The following is a 15088-nucleotide window of genomic DNA, read 5'->3' as shown; positions in this document are numbered from 1 at the left end:
TGTGACAGATCATCTTAAATCCTCCAGGCATGAATCAGAATAGCCCCTTGAAGCCCCTTTATAAACCAGAAAGTAGTATCTAGCTTAATAATGCCAATCATGACAAATGAGCTTTTAAAAACATTTAATATAAGGGAACAAATTGTTAGCAGCCACTCAAAAGGTTAGATAGGAAGCTCAAGAGGAAGGGAGTGTGTGTCTATAGGGGAGGAACAAGTCGGAACAGGAGGGTGGGAGTAGCAGTACAATGTAGAGTCTAATCGGTGTCAATAAACTGTACCTGCAGAAAGTTTTGAGTTGGTGTATACTTTCACTGTGTGTAGTTTCAGCAACAATTAAAAAGATAGGTAAGTTTTTGAGCAACAGAACCAAGTGTCAGTCATGTTTCTCTCTTCCCTTTGGTAGGGCTGGATGTCAGTCATGTTTCTCTCTTCCCTTTGGTAGGGCTGGATGTCAATCATGTTTCTCTCTTCCCTTTGGTAGGGCTGGATGTCAGTCATGTTTCTCTCTCCCTTTGGTAGGGCTAGATGTCAATCATGTTTCTCTCTTCCCTTTGGTAGGGCTGGATGTCAATCATGTTTCTCTCTTCCCTTTGGTAGGGCTGGATGACTGCTTGCAGCAGTACGTCAACAAGTTCGAGCGGGAGAAGATTGATGGGGAGCAGCTGCTGCAGATTTCCCACCAGGATCTCGAGGAGCTGGGTGTCACACGCATCGGGCACCAGGAGCTCGTGCTGGAAGCTGTTGACCTCCTCTGTGCGCTGGTTAGTTCAAGAGACGTGATCGGTACTCTGTTGGTGGGCTTGAAAAAACCTGACCTCAACCCAAGCCCACTGCCGTGGAGCCCATTCCAGCTCAGAGCCTCTCCTGAGATCCTCACTGTTTGCAACTTTGTTGTTGTTGTTAGATGCCATCTAGTCGGTACCGACTCATAGAGACCTTATGCACAGCAGAATGAAACACTGCCCGATCCTGGGCCAACCTCATTACTGTTGCCACCCTTGAGTCCATCAGTGCTGCCACTTGGCTAATCCACCTCCTTGGGGGTCTTCCTCTTTTTCTCTGACCCTCCACCTTACCAAACATGATGTCATTCTTCAGCGACTGGTCCCTGCTGACAATATGTCTGATGTATGAGAGACGAAGTTTGGCCATCTTGGCCTCCAAGGAGCACTCTGGCTGCACTTCTTCCAGCACAGATCTGTTGGTTCTTTTGGCAGCCATGGCACTTTCAGTATTCTCCTCCAATCGTAGCATGTCCCCATTTCCTTAATGATCCATGTTAGTGAAGTCTGAGCTGGAGATAATATACAGTAAGGAAAGAGAACAGGGCTTTCAACAGGTTCTTCTCAGTTGTGTCATGGCCCATGCAGCAAAAGCTGAAAGAACCCAAATTTGTAAAATGGGAGGCTATCAGGATGATAACTGGCTTGGGAATGCCCTGCTAGAAATGGAATCTCCCTCTTAGAAAATAAGGGCAGTGTGAGCCTACAGAGCACAGTTGGAAACAGAGATGGTGCTAGACCCTCCACTTTGACTGTCTGTTGCTGTCTACAACACTGGTCATAATCTAACTCCCACATCAGGCACCTGAAAGTGCTCGCCATCACTTTCCAAGTCTCTCATTCCAGGCCTTTGATCTGTAATTTTTCACATTCTGGTTGTTAGTCCGCCTTACACGAATGTAAAAAATTCAGGTTTGTCCAGTTTCACTTCATTGACCATGACTGAACCAGTTCAAACTAGTTTGAAGCCCTGGAAGGAAAGAACTAATTTTCTCAATTAAGGGCTGGTAAGCTATGCCCCATGGATCAAATCTGACCCATTGTCTATTTGTGGAAATCAAGTGTTACTGGACCACAACCGTGTCCATTCATTTAGGTGTTATTTATGGTTAAGAGCCCTAAGTGGTGCAAACAGTTAAGCACTTGAACCATCAATGGAAAGGTTGAGAGTTTAAATCCCTCTAGTCCACAGACACCTTGGAAGAAAGGCGTAATGATCTACTTTCAAGAGCCCACAGCCATTGAAAACCCAGAGGGACACAGTTCTGTTCACAGACACAAGGGTTGCCATGGGTTGGAATCCATTTGACAGCAGCTGCTTTGGTTGTGCTACAATGGCAGAGTGGAGCAGTTTCAGATAAGACCATGTGGTTCCTCAAAGCCTAAATTGTTTACCACCTTGCTTTTTATAGACGAAGGAAGACTTTTATAGAAAAAGACTGCATTAGTCTTAAATTCTTACCTTTTACAAAGAATAAAGAGATGGAAGAGAGTCTTAACTGAAAATGTCATTTCTAAATCCAAATGACAAATGGATTCTGATTTTCCTGTCTGTTTTTACTATATAAGGCATTTGAGTTTAACAGATATTGTGAGATGTAATTCACTGATGTTCGGGCTCAAAATAACCTATTTTTCATAGCTGATGTTGTTGGTAGTGCCGTTGAGTAGATTCCCGTTCATAATGACCCTGTGTAGGATTTCTGAGGAACAGCTGGTGGGTTTGAACTGCTGACCTTGTGGTTTGCAGTCCAGTGCTTATCCTATGGCATCACCAGGGTTCCATTTTCATAGCTAGCTGGATAAAATGTGAGTTAGTTAGAGTTAGTTACATCTTACAGATACTGAGTCTTGGCTTTAACATAAACACAGTAGATCCTGCTATGTTCTGGTCCTTGCATTACACCGGTGTGGGTTGACACCTAACAGGGTATTTTATTTACAAACTGGCTGACATAGGATGGGTTGCAAAGATGGAGTTGACTGAAGTGTCAGGATTGGGACAAATCCTTCAGCATTCGTGCTGGGTTAGTAATCTGAGGAGCCTGAGCCAGGGGCATACACAATGACATCACTGAGGATGCTAGGAGAGAATGTGTTACCAAGAACTTGGCCATGACTAGCCTGTGCTCCTCTGATGATATAACACTTGCTGCATTGTGTGTATTCTTCTTCTTAAAATGGACAGAGCTTTGTCTTCTGCTCCGAGATGCACGGAGCTTGTTTAGGAAAGTAATGGGAAAATTATTTGCAGTTGATAAATGAGCCGCCACAAGGGAGACGCTGTGGCCAAGTGGTCTGAGCGTTGCCCGGGGAGGCTTGGGATTTGGAATTCTAATCTTGGCACTTCTGCACACAACCCCCTCAGCGACTCGGGATGTGGTGGTGTCTGCGTTCTTCAACCATCACGCTCACTCCACCTCAGAAGAGGCGGTGCGTGGAAGTTGCACTGCTGAGATGGCTGAGCATCCTGTTTGTTATTACGACTTGAAGGGTTTCATACAACAAACCATTTCTGAATGTACGTTTATTCGACTTCCTGGGGATCATTGCTTTCCCATCTTTTCGGCTAGACATTCTGCCAATTTTTACTGTTTCTTTCACTTTGCAGCCATCCTGGGAGGGCAGGGAAAGTACTTTGGAATCCACAGGAGGACTGGGGAGGTAAAAGGGCTGGCGGAAGCACCGTGTGTACTTGGACTGATGGATCCCACAGATACCTCTGCCCTTCTCCATGCTTCCCCCCATCCCACTTCCTAAAATATCAGACTAAAATGAACACAGCTGGACAGATGCCAGGGCCTAAAGCTGTGCTTTATCTCCTACAATTTCCTTCTAATTTCCTTTGTAGACGCAGTTTTGACCTCAGACTCCCTCAGCACATGCTTTGTGCAGGGGAGTGTCAGAGGATGCATTCACCAGAAGGTTCTTTGTCAGGCGCACCAATAAAATGCCCTTTTGGGGTTCCAGAGGGCTCTTTTGGAGAGTTTAACTAAAATTCCTTTTGTCTTTACCTAATCTCCTTTTGGAAATATTCTTGTTATGATACGTATTTGAATGATACCGTCTGTTTTATCCATTTGCACCATACAGATCTTTGGGTTTACAAATTGATGATAAATTCTAGTTTGGAACAATTAGCCAGTTCGTGTGTATCTGCCTCTGGGATTATAAAGGAGGCTTTATAGGACATTTATGTAACTTAGGTTGGTGGATGTTAGTTTCAGGACAGACAGGAAATGAATGGAATTAGTAATAAAGCAGGGAGAAGGGAAAACAAATAGAACCACTGGAAAGGTTTGGAGCTAAGAGACAGGCATAGACAGTGGGGACTGTTGTGTTGAGTGCCGTCGAGAGTCATTTCTGACTCATAGCAACTCTGTATAGGGTTTCCAAGGAGCAGCTGGTGGGTTTGAATTGTGACCTTGTGGTTCGAAGTCCAGTGCTGATTTTAATGTTGTTGCTAAGTGCCGTCAAGTTGGTTACGACTCATAATAACCCTGTATAGGATTTCCATGCAGCGATTGGTGAATCTGAACCACCGACCTTGAGTTCAAACCAACTTTGCGGTGCATTATCCCACAGAGCCACACCAGGACTCCTGTTAAGAGCAGCTATTAAGATCGTAGAAGAATTGATGCCTTTGAGTTGTGGTGTTGGAGGAGAATACTGAAAGTGCCATGGACTGCCAAAAGAACCAATAGATCTGTTTTGGAAGAAGTGCAGCCAGAGTGCTCCATGGAGGCCAGGATGGCTAAGGCTTCGTCTCTCCTACTTTGGACATATTGTCAGGAGGAAACAGTCGCTGGAGAAGGATGTCATGCTGGGTAAGGTGGAGGGTCAGAGAAAAAGAGGAAGACGCCTAACGAGATGGATTGGCCAGGTGGCATCATTGATGGACTCAAGTGTGGCAGCGGTAGTGAGGTTGGCCCAGGATTGGACATTGTTTCGTTCTGCTGTGCATGGGGTCACTATGAGTCAGTTCCAACTCGATGGCACCTGACAACAACAACATTAAGACTTTGGAGTCCTGGTGTGGCACTGTGTGATAAAGCACTGGACTACAAGGTCAGTTTGAACCACAAGGTCAGTGGTTCAAACTCACCAGCTGCTCCTTGGAATTATAACTGACTTGACAGCACTTAACAATTACAACATTGAACTTCAGCCTGGGGAGCAGATGGAGCTTAAAATAGCTAGTCATGGTAAGAGAACACGGAAAGGAACCACCTTTTGTAAACGTTGACCTTTTGTAAACATTTTGAAGTGGTTTCCCAAACAGCAAACCAGTTGCTGCTGAGTCAATTATAACTCATGGGAACCTCATGTTTACCAGAGAAGAACTGTGCTCTATTGGGTTTCAGTGGCTTGTATTGTGGGAAGCAGCTCACCAGATCTTTCTTGGTAGACTTGAACCTCCAACTTTTTGGTTAGGAGCTGAGCATGCTAACTGTTGGCACCACACGGCGACTCCACGGAATGGTCAGGACTTTTATTATGAGGCAGAACTAGGATCAAGCACCAGGATTGAATTCAGAACCTGAGCCCAAGTGTTTGTCCTCTATCTGGGCAAAAGATAACCAGGACAGACACTAAGAGCAGCTGTTTCTAGTGAGAGAGCTAGTAGCTACATGTGGTTATTTATACTTGAGCCAATTAAAATGAAATGAGGCTCAGTTCCTTGGTTACGCTAGCTGCATTTCAAGTGCTTAGCAGTTACATTAGCTAATGGCTACCATATTGGACCTGTATGCTGAGCAAATAATCCGAGAAGCTGGGTTATATGAAGAAAAACGTGGCATCAGGATTGGAGGAAGACTCATTAACAACTTGCGATATGCAGATGATACAACCTTGCTTGCTGAAAGTGAAGAGGACTTAAAACATTTACTGATGAAGATCAAAGAGTACAGCCTTCGGTATGGATTACATGTCAATGTAAAGAAAACAAAAATCCTCACCACTGGACCAATAAACAACATTCTTATCGACAGAGAAAAGATTAAAGTTATCAAGGACTTCACTCTTTTTGGACCAACTTATCAACACTCACAGAAGCAGCAGTCAGGAAATCAAAGGACATATTGCATTAGGCAAATCTGCTGCATAAGACCTTGTTAAAGGGTTGAAGAGCAAAGATGTCAGTTTGAGGACTAAGGTACGCCTAACCCAAGCCATGATATTTTCAATAACCTCATATGCATGCGAAAGCTAGACAGTGAATAAGGAAGACCGTAGAAGAATTGGTGCCTTTCAGTTATAGTGTTGGAGGGGAGAATATTGAAAGTGCCTTGGGCTGCCAAAAGAACCAATAGATCCATTTTGGAAGAAGTACAGTCAGAGTGCTCCTTGAAGGCCAAGATGGCCAAACTTCGTCTCTCATACTTCTGACATATTGTCAGGAGGGACCAGTCACTGGAGAAGGATATCATGTTTGGCAAGGTGGAGGGTCAGAGAAAAAGAGGAAGACCCCCAACGAGATGGATTGTCCAAGTGGCAGCATTGATGGATCGTGGCAACAGTAGTGAGGTTGGCCAAGGATCAGGCAGTGTTTTGTTCCTGTTGTGTGTAAGGTCGCTATGGGTCAGTACTGACTCGATGGCACCTAACAACCATATTGGACATCGCAGAGAGAGAGAGAAAACATTTCTTCATTACAGAAAGTTCTGTTGGAAAGCACTGATCTGGAGACAGTGATCAAGACCAACACAGCACGGTGGTAAACCTGCCTTCTTTGCCTAATCAGTGGAGCCGTGGGGCCTGGTTTCCTGATGACCCAGGCAGGGAAGGTTGGTTGTGTGTTAAACGTCGAAGTAGGTTGGAAAAGAAAAACAAAAACAAAAGCTGAAATCAATATGAGGGGGACTTCAAAAAGATCCTGGGAAAATTCCATTGTCTTTTAATTCCATTTTTCTATGAGCTTTGCGAAGCCCTCTTGTACATGCGTTCAGGGATGCTCCCACAGTGTGTAGGTCTGTGAAATCCTTGTAAATGGGTAAACCTTACCAGAGTTCTAGTGCACACTCAAACACCCCTGGGCTTGTTCATCACTTTTCCTAGCCAGTCATTAAAAAACGATACCTTTTTTCCTATGAGGAAAGATTATCAAGAAGCAGAAAACTTTGTTAGCATTATTGAGTTTCTTTTGCTTTATTAAATCCCTTTAGAGACACTGTGCAGTCTGTTTCTTTGGCTGTAACATGATTGATCAATAGCATGGTTTTGATTATTTCTCTGACACCCATTAGTCACTTGGGTTAAGTCACAACCACAGCTAGTTGGAACCAGGAAGGAGACCAGAGCTGCTGTGTCTGATTTGTCCTGAGCTAAAATGTTAAGATTTTTTAACACACTGGAAGACGGAGAAATTGCTTCCATTTTCTCCTAGATCATCTAGAGTATGTTTTCTCTAGCCAGACTGGCAAATGACACCTGATGTCTAGTTTCTAATGGAAGGAACCCTCTTAATATATTTAGAAGTTATGACATTTGTATCTTATCCATGCCTTGTCGTAAAGCAATTTTTGAAAGAGACATGTTTTACAAAAAGGACTCATGAAAATAACCAAATTTAGTATGAGAAGTTAACTTATTTTCTGTCTTTCTCTGTGGAGCATTTAAATCAAGAGTGCTTTTCTGATGATGTTTGTACCGTAGAAGTCCTTTTGAGCTAATAGAATCGGGGTTTTGTTCTCGTCTTACTGTGGAATAAGGTTGAGGAGGGAGGGAGTTTTCTTTCCTTTCCTTTCTCCTTCCTTCCTTCTTTGGAAAATGTCACTCTATTGTAGTTAAATTTGTGTGTGTTTCTCCTCTCATGATTTACTTTTTTTGGGAGAATGAATCAGGAGAAACTGGGTGGATAAATGAAAAGAACCAGTTAATAAGAAGCTTGATTTTAGCATTAAAAGTGGTAGGCTTGTAGAAGAGGAAAGTTGAAAACTTCTTGTAAAGACAAAATGCATTTAATCATCTTTGAGTTTGAAAGTAAATGTGTTCTGTGTGGCAATAAAAGTGTAAGTAATTTATTGAAACTTTGTCTATAGAAGCATGACCTTCTTGCTTTTAGCTTATAGACAGCATATAAGTATAGGGACTAAATTTAGGGGACATTCCTTTTAATCCCAGTAACACACCCTTAGACACAGACTGTGTCATGTGGGGTCTTTATTCAGTGACATATGATTCTTTGATTCTCTTGAGTTTAAAAAGACCATAATGGAAATCCAGCTTTTAAAAAGAAATTTGGCTTCTCTATTGAAGAACAATGTCATATTCTAGTCTCTTAGCAGTGGTGACACTGTAGGATAAGCACTGGACCACAAGGTCGGTAGTTCAAACCCACCAACCATTCAGAGAGAGACTGGTGATGCGCTTTACTCACATAAAGATTTACAGCCTCAGAAACCTTCTACAGGGTCGCTGTGAATTGAAAGTGACTGAATGGCTGTGGATGTTATTGAAGAACAGTATCATATTTAGGTCTCCAGAATATGATAGTGATGAAGATAATTAGTCTAATATCTAGATAGAAAGCTACTGTTACTACCCAAATCACACCAAACCCACTGCTAGCCAGTTGATTCCAACTCAGAGAGACCCTATATAGGGTTTATGGGAACAGAGCGTTTTACCTTTCTCTCAGAGCGGCTGGTGGATTTGAACCACTGGTCTTGCAGTTAGTCACCCAGTGCTGATCCTACAGTGCTACCAGGCTTAAGTCAGGGCATCCATTTACATCATGATGTTGACAGTTTTCAATCAAAAGACAGTGTTCAGTTACTGGGCCTGGGAAGGTTTTTCTTCAGTATATTTTATACTTGTTTCAGCATTCTAATATGATCTTTTACGATTACTACTTTAAATTTTATTAGTGGCGCTTTAGGATCAGCAGTTCAGACCTACCAGCTGCTCCTCGGAAACTCTATACAGGGTCACTATGAGTCAGAACCAACTCTATGGCACTTAACACTAACGTAAAGTCACAATGTATATAAAATCTATTTGAAATGACAATTGTTTTTCATAAAGTCAACGCCTTTTGTTGCTAACTGCATTATTCATCTTGCAAAAGATATAAATAAATAAATCATGCAAACTTTTAAAAAGTTCTTTGCAAACTTAGTGCTTTGTAGATTGTGGTTTTGAAGCATGATTTTCCAAATCAACTCGATGGCAGTGAGTCTGGTTTTGCTTTTAGTGTGGAGGAGTTGAGTTGGAAAGGCATCCTGGTAGCACATTGGTTTAAGTGCTTGACCGCTCACTGAAAGGTTGGTGGTTGGAATCCACCAGCTGCTCTGTGGGAGAAAGCTGTGGCAGTTTGTCTGCCTCTGTAAAGACAGCATCATGGGAATGTTGTTATTGTCAGGTGCCACCGATCTGACTTTTGACTCTTAGCAACTCATAGAAATGGGCAGTTCCACTTCTGCCCTATCAGGCCTCTGAGATTTGGAATCGACTCAAAGGTTTGGGTCTGGGCAAGTTGGAGGAGAGGCTGTGAGGAGAGAAACAGCAGGAAGATGGGTCCAGACTTAACTGTCAGAAGAGGGAGGTCAGGGATGGCAGCGGAAGGTGGCTCAACGCATAGGTCCGGATGGAATTTTTGTCACGCAGCTGTTAGAACGCTTCCTGACATGCTACTGGTGCTAGACCCAGGCTCAGGAGCCAACTGTGTTGCTTGTCTCTTGGCCACCCTGCTTGCTGTTTAGACCATTTGCCTCTCCTGGGCGGGGTGTGGAAGAGGGCATTGCTCAGACACCTGCGTTCTAGACGCTGGGTTCCTTGAGTAGAGGCCTTACCTCATAGTCATTGTGGACCTTTGGAATTTAATGTTTCTTTGCCTCGGGAGTCCTGGAGTGACACTGTAGGATAAGAACTAGACAGCTAATCACAAGAATGGCAGTTCAAACCCACCAGCCACTCCTCAGAAACCCTGTACAGGGTCGCTATGAGTTGGAACAGACTCGACAGCACTTAACAACACCTCACTGTGGTAGAGGTCAGGAAGACTACTAAACATTCCTACAGCGTACAGGTGGTGCAGAGACTAAGTGCTCAGCACCTACCCAAGAGGTTGGTGGTTTGAGCCCATCCAACGGCTCTGTGGGAGAAAGACCTGGGGGTTCTGCTTGTAAAATGACTGGAGCTGTTGGGTGCTGTAAAGTTGATTTCTAACTCATAGTGCCCGTGTGTGACAGTAAATCTGCCCCCTAAGATTCTCTAGACTGTAATCTTTGTAGGAGTGACAACAACTGTGGGTTCAAGCACAGTGTTGATTGTGAGGGTACCGCAGGACTGGGCACTGTTAGGTTCTGTTGTGTGTGGGGTCGCTATGGGTTGGACTAACTCAACAACGGCTAACTGCATCAACAGCAATCTTTCCAGGAAGAGATTGTCAGGTCTTTTTACTGCTGAGCTGCTGGTGGATTTGAACCACCAATCTTTCAGTTAGCAGCCTGGTACTTTCCCATCAGGGCTCCATGCACAGTGACCCTGTAGACCAGGCTTTCCAGGAGTCTACATCTTGATGGGCTCATGTTTCTCCCTTGGAGTGACGAGGGGACTCTAACTGCTGACCCTGCAGTTAGCAGCCCACTGCTTAACCCACTGTGCCACCAATGCCTGGAAAACCCTTTGGGGTCGTTATGAGTCAAAAGTCAGATCAGTGGCACTTGACAATAACAGACGTGCAGTACAGCGCCTCCCCTGCCCAACAAAGTTGTTAAGTGCCATGGAGTTGGTTCCGACTTACAGTGACCCTGTGCAGGGTTGAAATCTTTGTGGGAGCAGAAAGCCTCATCTTTTGCCTGCAGAGTGGCTGTCAGGCTTGAACCACTAGACCTTATGGTTTGTAGTCCAGTGCTTATCCTGTGGAGCCACTGTACTTTCCAACAATAAAGAATTATCTGGCAGTAAATGTCAGCAGTGCTGAGGTGAAGTGGTCCGGCCATGGTGTGATTGGTGAGAAGGTGCTCTGGGGGAAGGCTATCACGGAGAGAAGTTGGCAGAGGAGCTTAGCACCGGGGGCAACTCAGGTGGGGTTCAATGGCCACTGCAGGAGTTATTTACGTTTAGAGCCGTCTTTGAGTTATGAGACTTTGGGAATGCTGCAAGTTGTTTTGAATTTTCTCTGTTTTTGTTTCCCCCAGAACTATGGCCTGGAGACAGATAATATGAAGAACTTGGTTCTGAAGCTGCGAGCGTCTTCCCTCAATTTACAGAATTACATAAGTAGTCGGCGGAAGAGTCCCTCGTACGATGGGAGCACCTCTCACAGGCCGTGCAATGAGTTCCTGACGTCTGTGGTGGAGCTCATCGGGGCTGCTAAGGCCTTGCTGGCTTGGCTGGACCGGTGAGTTGAGGGCCTGCCTTTCCTTCCCTATAAAAGTCCAGTATGAGATGACCGAGGCTGCACTTTGTTCCAGGAAGAGGACTATTGTCCCTTCCATGTCCTTTTCTCCAGAACTTTCCAAGGGATTTTAGGCCCCTTTGGAAGTTACCATGGTGTGTGGGTGGCACAAGTCATCACCTGCCAGCTTAGTCGTTGATGGTTTGAACCCACTTAGTGGCAGCAAGGAAGAAAGACCTGGAGAACCTCTCCTTAAATATCACACAAAAGAACCCACACTTCCTGCTGTCAAGTCAGTTCTGACTCAGAGCGACAGTTTAGGACAGAGTAGAACTGCCCCATAGGCTTTCTAAGGCTGTCTTTTCTCTGGAGGCAGAATGCCATGTCTGTCTTCTACAGAGCAAGCTGTTGGATTTGAGCCGTGGACCTTTTGGTTAGCAGCTAAGCACTTAACCACGGCACCACTAGGTCTGCTGTTCTTAAAACATTAAGCCAAGAAAAGCTGGTGGAATTCATTTCTATACTGTGGCACATGGATGGGGTCACAGGAGTCAGAATTGACTTGACAGCAATGCATTGGGAAGTTACTTAAAAGATGAATGGCAGTAACAAATGGACCTCAGCTTAGAGGAGTGAAACTGTGTGAAAGGTGGCGTGTTACTGAGGTTAAACATTAACGATTGAGGATTTGGTTGGCGTGAGAGTTGTAGGTTGACTTCTGACAAGCTGCAAATTCTCTTGTCTCATTTTTGGGTATGTTTTTATGTATTGCTTGTGTGTCTGTCTTCTCTTTTGATTCCTGCTCCATGTGTCATTTAGATTAGCTTGTTGCGTTTGCGCTGCTCACCGACATACAGTATTGTTGTTAGGTGCCATGGAGTCGGTACCGACTCATACAGACCTGATGCACAACAGAATGAAACACTGCCTGGGCCTGGGCCAACCTCAAAATCGTTACAACGCTTGAGCCCGCTGATGCTGCCACTTTACCAATTCATCTCGTTAGGGGTCTTCCTCTTTTTCTCTGACCCTCCACCTTACCAAACATGGTATCTTTCTCCAGTGCCTTGTCCCTCCTGACGATATGTCTGAAGTATGAGAGATGAAGTTTGAACATCCTGGCCTCCAAGGAATACTCTGGCTGCACATACAGTATTGTTGTTGTTAAGTGCAATTGAGTCGGTTCCAACCCATAGTGACCCTGCAGAGGGTTTCCAAGGAGTGACTGGTGAGCCTGAACCACCAACCTTGCAGTTAAACTGACTTGGTAGTCAGGCATATTAACCCACAGCGCCACACCAGCACATACAGTATGTTGTTGTTGTTAAGTGCCAGGGAGTCGGTTCCGAGGCTGTAAATCTTTACTAGAGCAGAAAGCCTCATCTTTCTCCTGTGGAATAGCTGGTAGTTTCAAACTGCTGACCTTGTGGTTCACAGCCCGATTCGTAACCACTACGTTACCAGAGCTCCTCAGCACATACAGTATAGATCCAGTGAACTCCTTTCTCTTCTAAAGAGCATTTTTTGTTTCTTCTCAGGGCTCCGTTTACCGGGATCACTGATTTCTCTGTCACGAAGAACAAAATCATCCAGCTTTGCTTGGATCTGACTAGTACCGTCCAGAAGGTCAGTGCAACTTTGCTGCTTCCTACATCTGTTTTCTTACTTTCCCCATTTCCTCTTCTTCACAGGGTCCACACACGGGGGTCTACCATTCTCTTTTTTTATTGGCATGAGAATCAACGAGAGACCAAACCCAAAAACCAAACGTGCTGCCATCGAGTCGATGCCTACTCATAGTGGCCCTCTATAGGTTTTCTGAGACCAAATCTTTACAGACTAGAAAGCCTCGTCTTTCCCCAGTGGAGGGGCTGGTGTGTTTGAACCCTGGGGTTAGCAGTTCAATGCGTATCAGACAGTGTCACCAGGGAGAGATAGAAGACTCTTAATCAGAGGCACTGTACATATGGTTTCAGTAAAAAATGGTAAGTGGCCTTGGAATCAAAGATTTCCTGGACCTACTTTTGTTTTAAAACCCGAAACCAAAACTAAACCCATTACTGTGCAGTTGATTCCGACTCACCGTGATCCCATGGGATAGAGGAGAACTCTTCTTTGGGGTGTCCAAGAGTGTAAATCCTTATGGGAATAGACAGCCTCGTCTTTCTCCCCTGGAGGAATGGGTGGGTTTGACCGCTGGTGAGCTGTCCCATGTTTAACTCACTGTGTCACCAGGGTTCCTTTGTTTTAAACCAGTTGACAAAATAGTCCTACGTGTTCACAATAATGGTTGCTGTTGTTGTTATGTGCCGTCGAGTCGCTTCTGACCCACAGCAATTCTGTATAGTTTCCTAGGAGTGGCTGGTGAACTTGAACTGCTGACCTGTGGTTCAAACAGACCTTGCAGTCCAGCGCATTAAGTTTCAGTGCCACACCAGGGCATCAACAATGGTAAAGCACTAATTAAAAAAATTTTTTAATTTAAAATTTTAAATTTTATTTAACAATTTAAATTAAAAAAATTTTCATTTAAAATCTGGAGTGTTTTAGTTTTGCTTTGCTCTGTGTATCTTACCGTTTTGACCTCAGGTTGATGAGTCAGCTGGTCAGGATGGGACAGATGGTGATTAACAGTCCCGGGTTTCAGCGTGTTTCCCTTCATCATGTTGGCGCCAGCTGGGAAACTGGCTGCAGTTTCCCTTCAGGACCTGGATGGACAGAGAAGCCCCTATCTTCTGTGCCTGGCCCCATAGCAAAGAGCGAGCTTGGTGCTGACAAATGTTCTAGTTGGAAACTGATGGTTAGCATTTCCGCTCACAGCTCTTTGGCCAGACCCAGTTATCTCAGTGAGGACCCAAGGAGTTCTGCCTCAGTCTACCTGTAACTTAACTGGTGTGGCGCTGTAGGATAAGCACCAGACTGCTAACCACAGGTTGTTGCTGTGAAGTGCTTTCAAGTTAGTTCTGACCCATGGCAACCCTGTACAGGGTTTCTGAGGAACAGCTGGGCTGCCAACCTTGCAGTTCAAATGGCTTTACAGTCTGATGCAGTAAACCACAAAGTCAGCTGTTCAAATCTACCAGCCATTCCTTGGAAACCCTATACAGGGTCGCTATGAGTTGAAACTGACTCAAAGGCACTTAACAACAACAACAGTTTCCACAATAGTCTGTTTTCGCTTTGGCTTTTGAGTGAGTTCGCTTGTGATCTGTTAAATGGATGTCTAAGAAGTCAGCATTCTGATGAGCAGATGGTATAACGTTTTGCTGGCAGGTGGGTCTGGGTTTTGTTACGAAGGGAACTGGATAGCATGACTGAATTGAGTGTTCCCTGCCGTACGTACTGAAGGGAGAGGAAGAACCAGTGGGAACCTGAAGGCAGAGATTCATTTCCTAGGATGAATTTACCTTGTCTGTCGTGTGCAGGTGGATAATTGGCTTGGTAGGCATTTGGGCTTCATTATTTGTGTAGCATTTATTATCTGTCTGTCCAAGACGCCCTGGTGGTGTACTGAGTAAGTGCTTGACATTAGCCAGGACAGCTGTTCGAATCCACCAGCCACATCACAGGAGAAAAGGCCTCTAGTTATTAGCTCCCATAACGGTTGCAGCCTAGGAAACCCTATGGGGCAGATCTACTCTGTCACCTGGGGCTGCTCTAAGTTGGGATCGACTCAGTGGCACCAACACCACTACCACCAACACATGCCAGTCACCGTTTGAGAACCTCAACAGAGTAAATAAAAACTCCCTGCCCTTTGAAAGGACAAGCAGAGCAGCCTGGAGCAGCTAGAAGAACAGAAGATACTTCTTGAAAGAAAGACCAACAGGAAAAATACAAAACAATATAGGCAGTCCGACTGATTACTACAAGAAAAGCAAGTTGCTTGCTCAGGAGACATCAAGGCAAGTGGTCAGGTTTCCTCAGTGCAAACCTCCTTTAAAGACTAAGACTCAATG

The 15088-nt window shown here is 44.6% G+C and overlaps 1 protein-coding gene across 1 annotated transcript in view; it reads left to right on the top strand.

The window, feature by feature from the left end:
- CNKSR3 (CNKSR family member 3) overlaps positions 1–15088 on the top strand; it is a 119360-nt gene that overhangs the window by 67333 nt on the left and 36939 nt on the right. Inside the window, exons 2-4 of the mRNA XM_006868445.1 lie at positions 600–763; positions 10930–11132; positions 12668–12755. Of these exons, the coding sequence (XP_006868507.1) occupies positions 600–763; positions 10930–11132; positions 12668–12755 (455 nt within the window). The remainder of the gene's footprint in view (positions 1–599; positions 764–10929; positions 11133–12667; positions 12756–15088) is intronic.

This window comes from Chrysochloris asiatica, unplaced genomic scaffold (genome assembly GCF_000296735.1).
Source record: "Chrysochloris asiatica unplaced genomic scaffold, ChrAsi1.0 scaffold00117, whole genome shotgun sequence".
NCBI lineage: Eukaryota > Metazoa > Chordata > Mammalia > Afrosoricida > Chrysochloridae > Chrysochloris > Chrysochloris asiatica.
The sequence above is the reverse complement of the archived record's forward strand: the minus strand, read 5'-3'. Positions and strand labels throughout refer to the sequence as shown.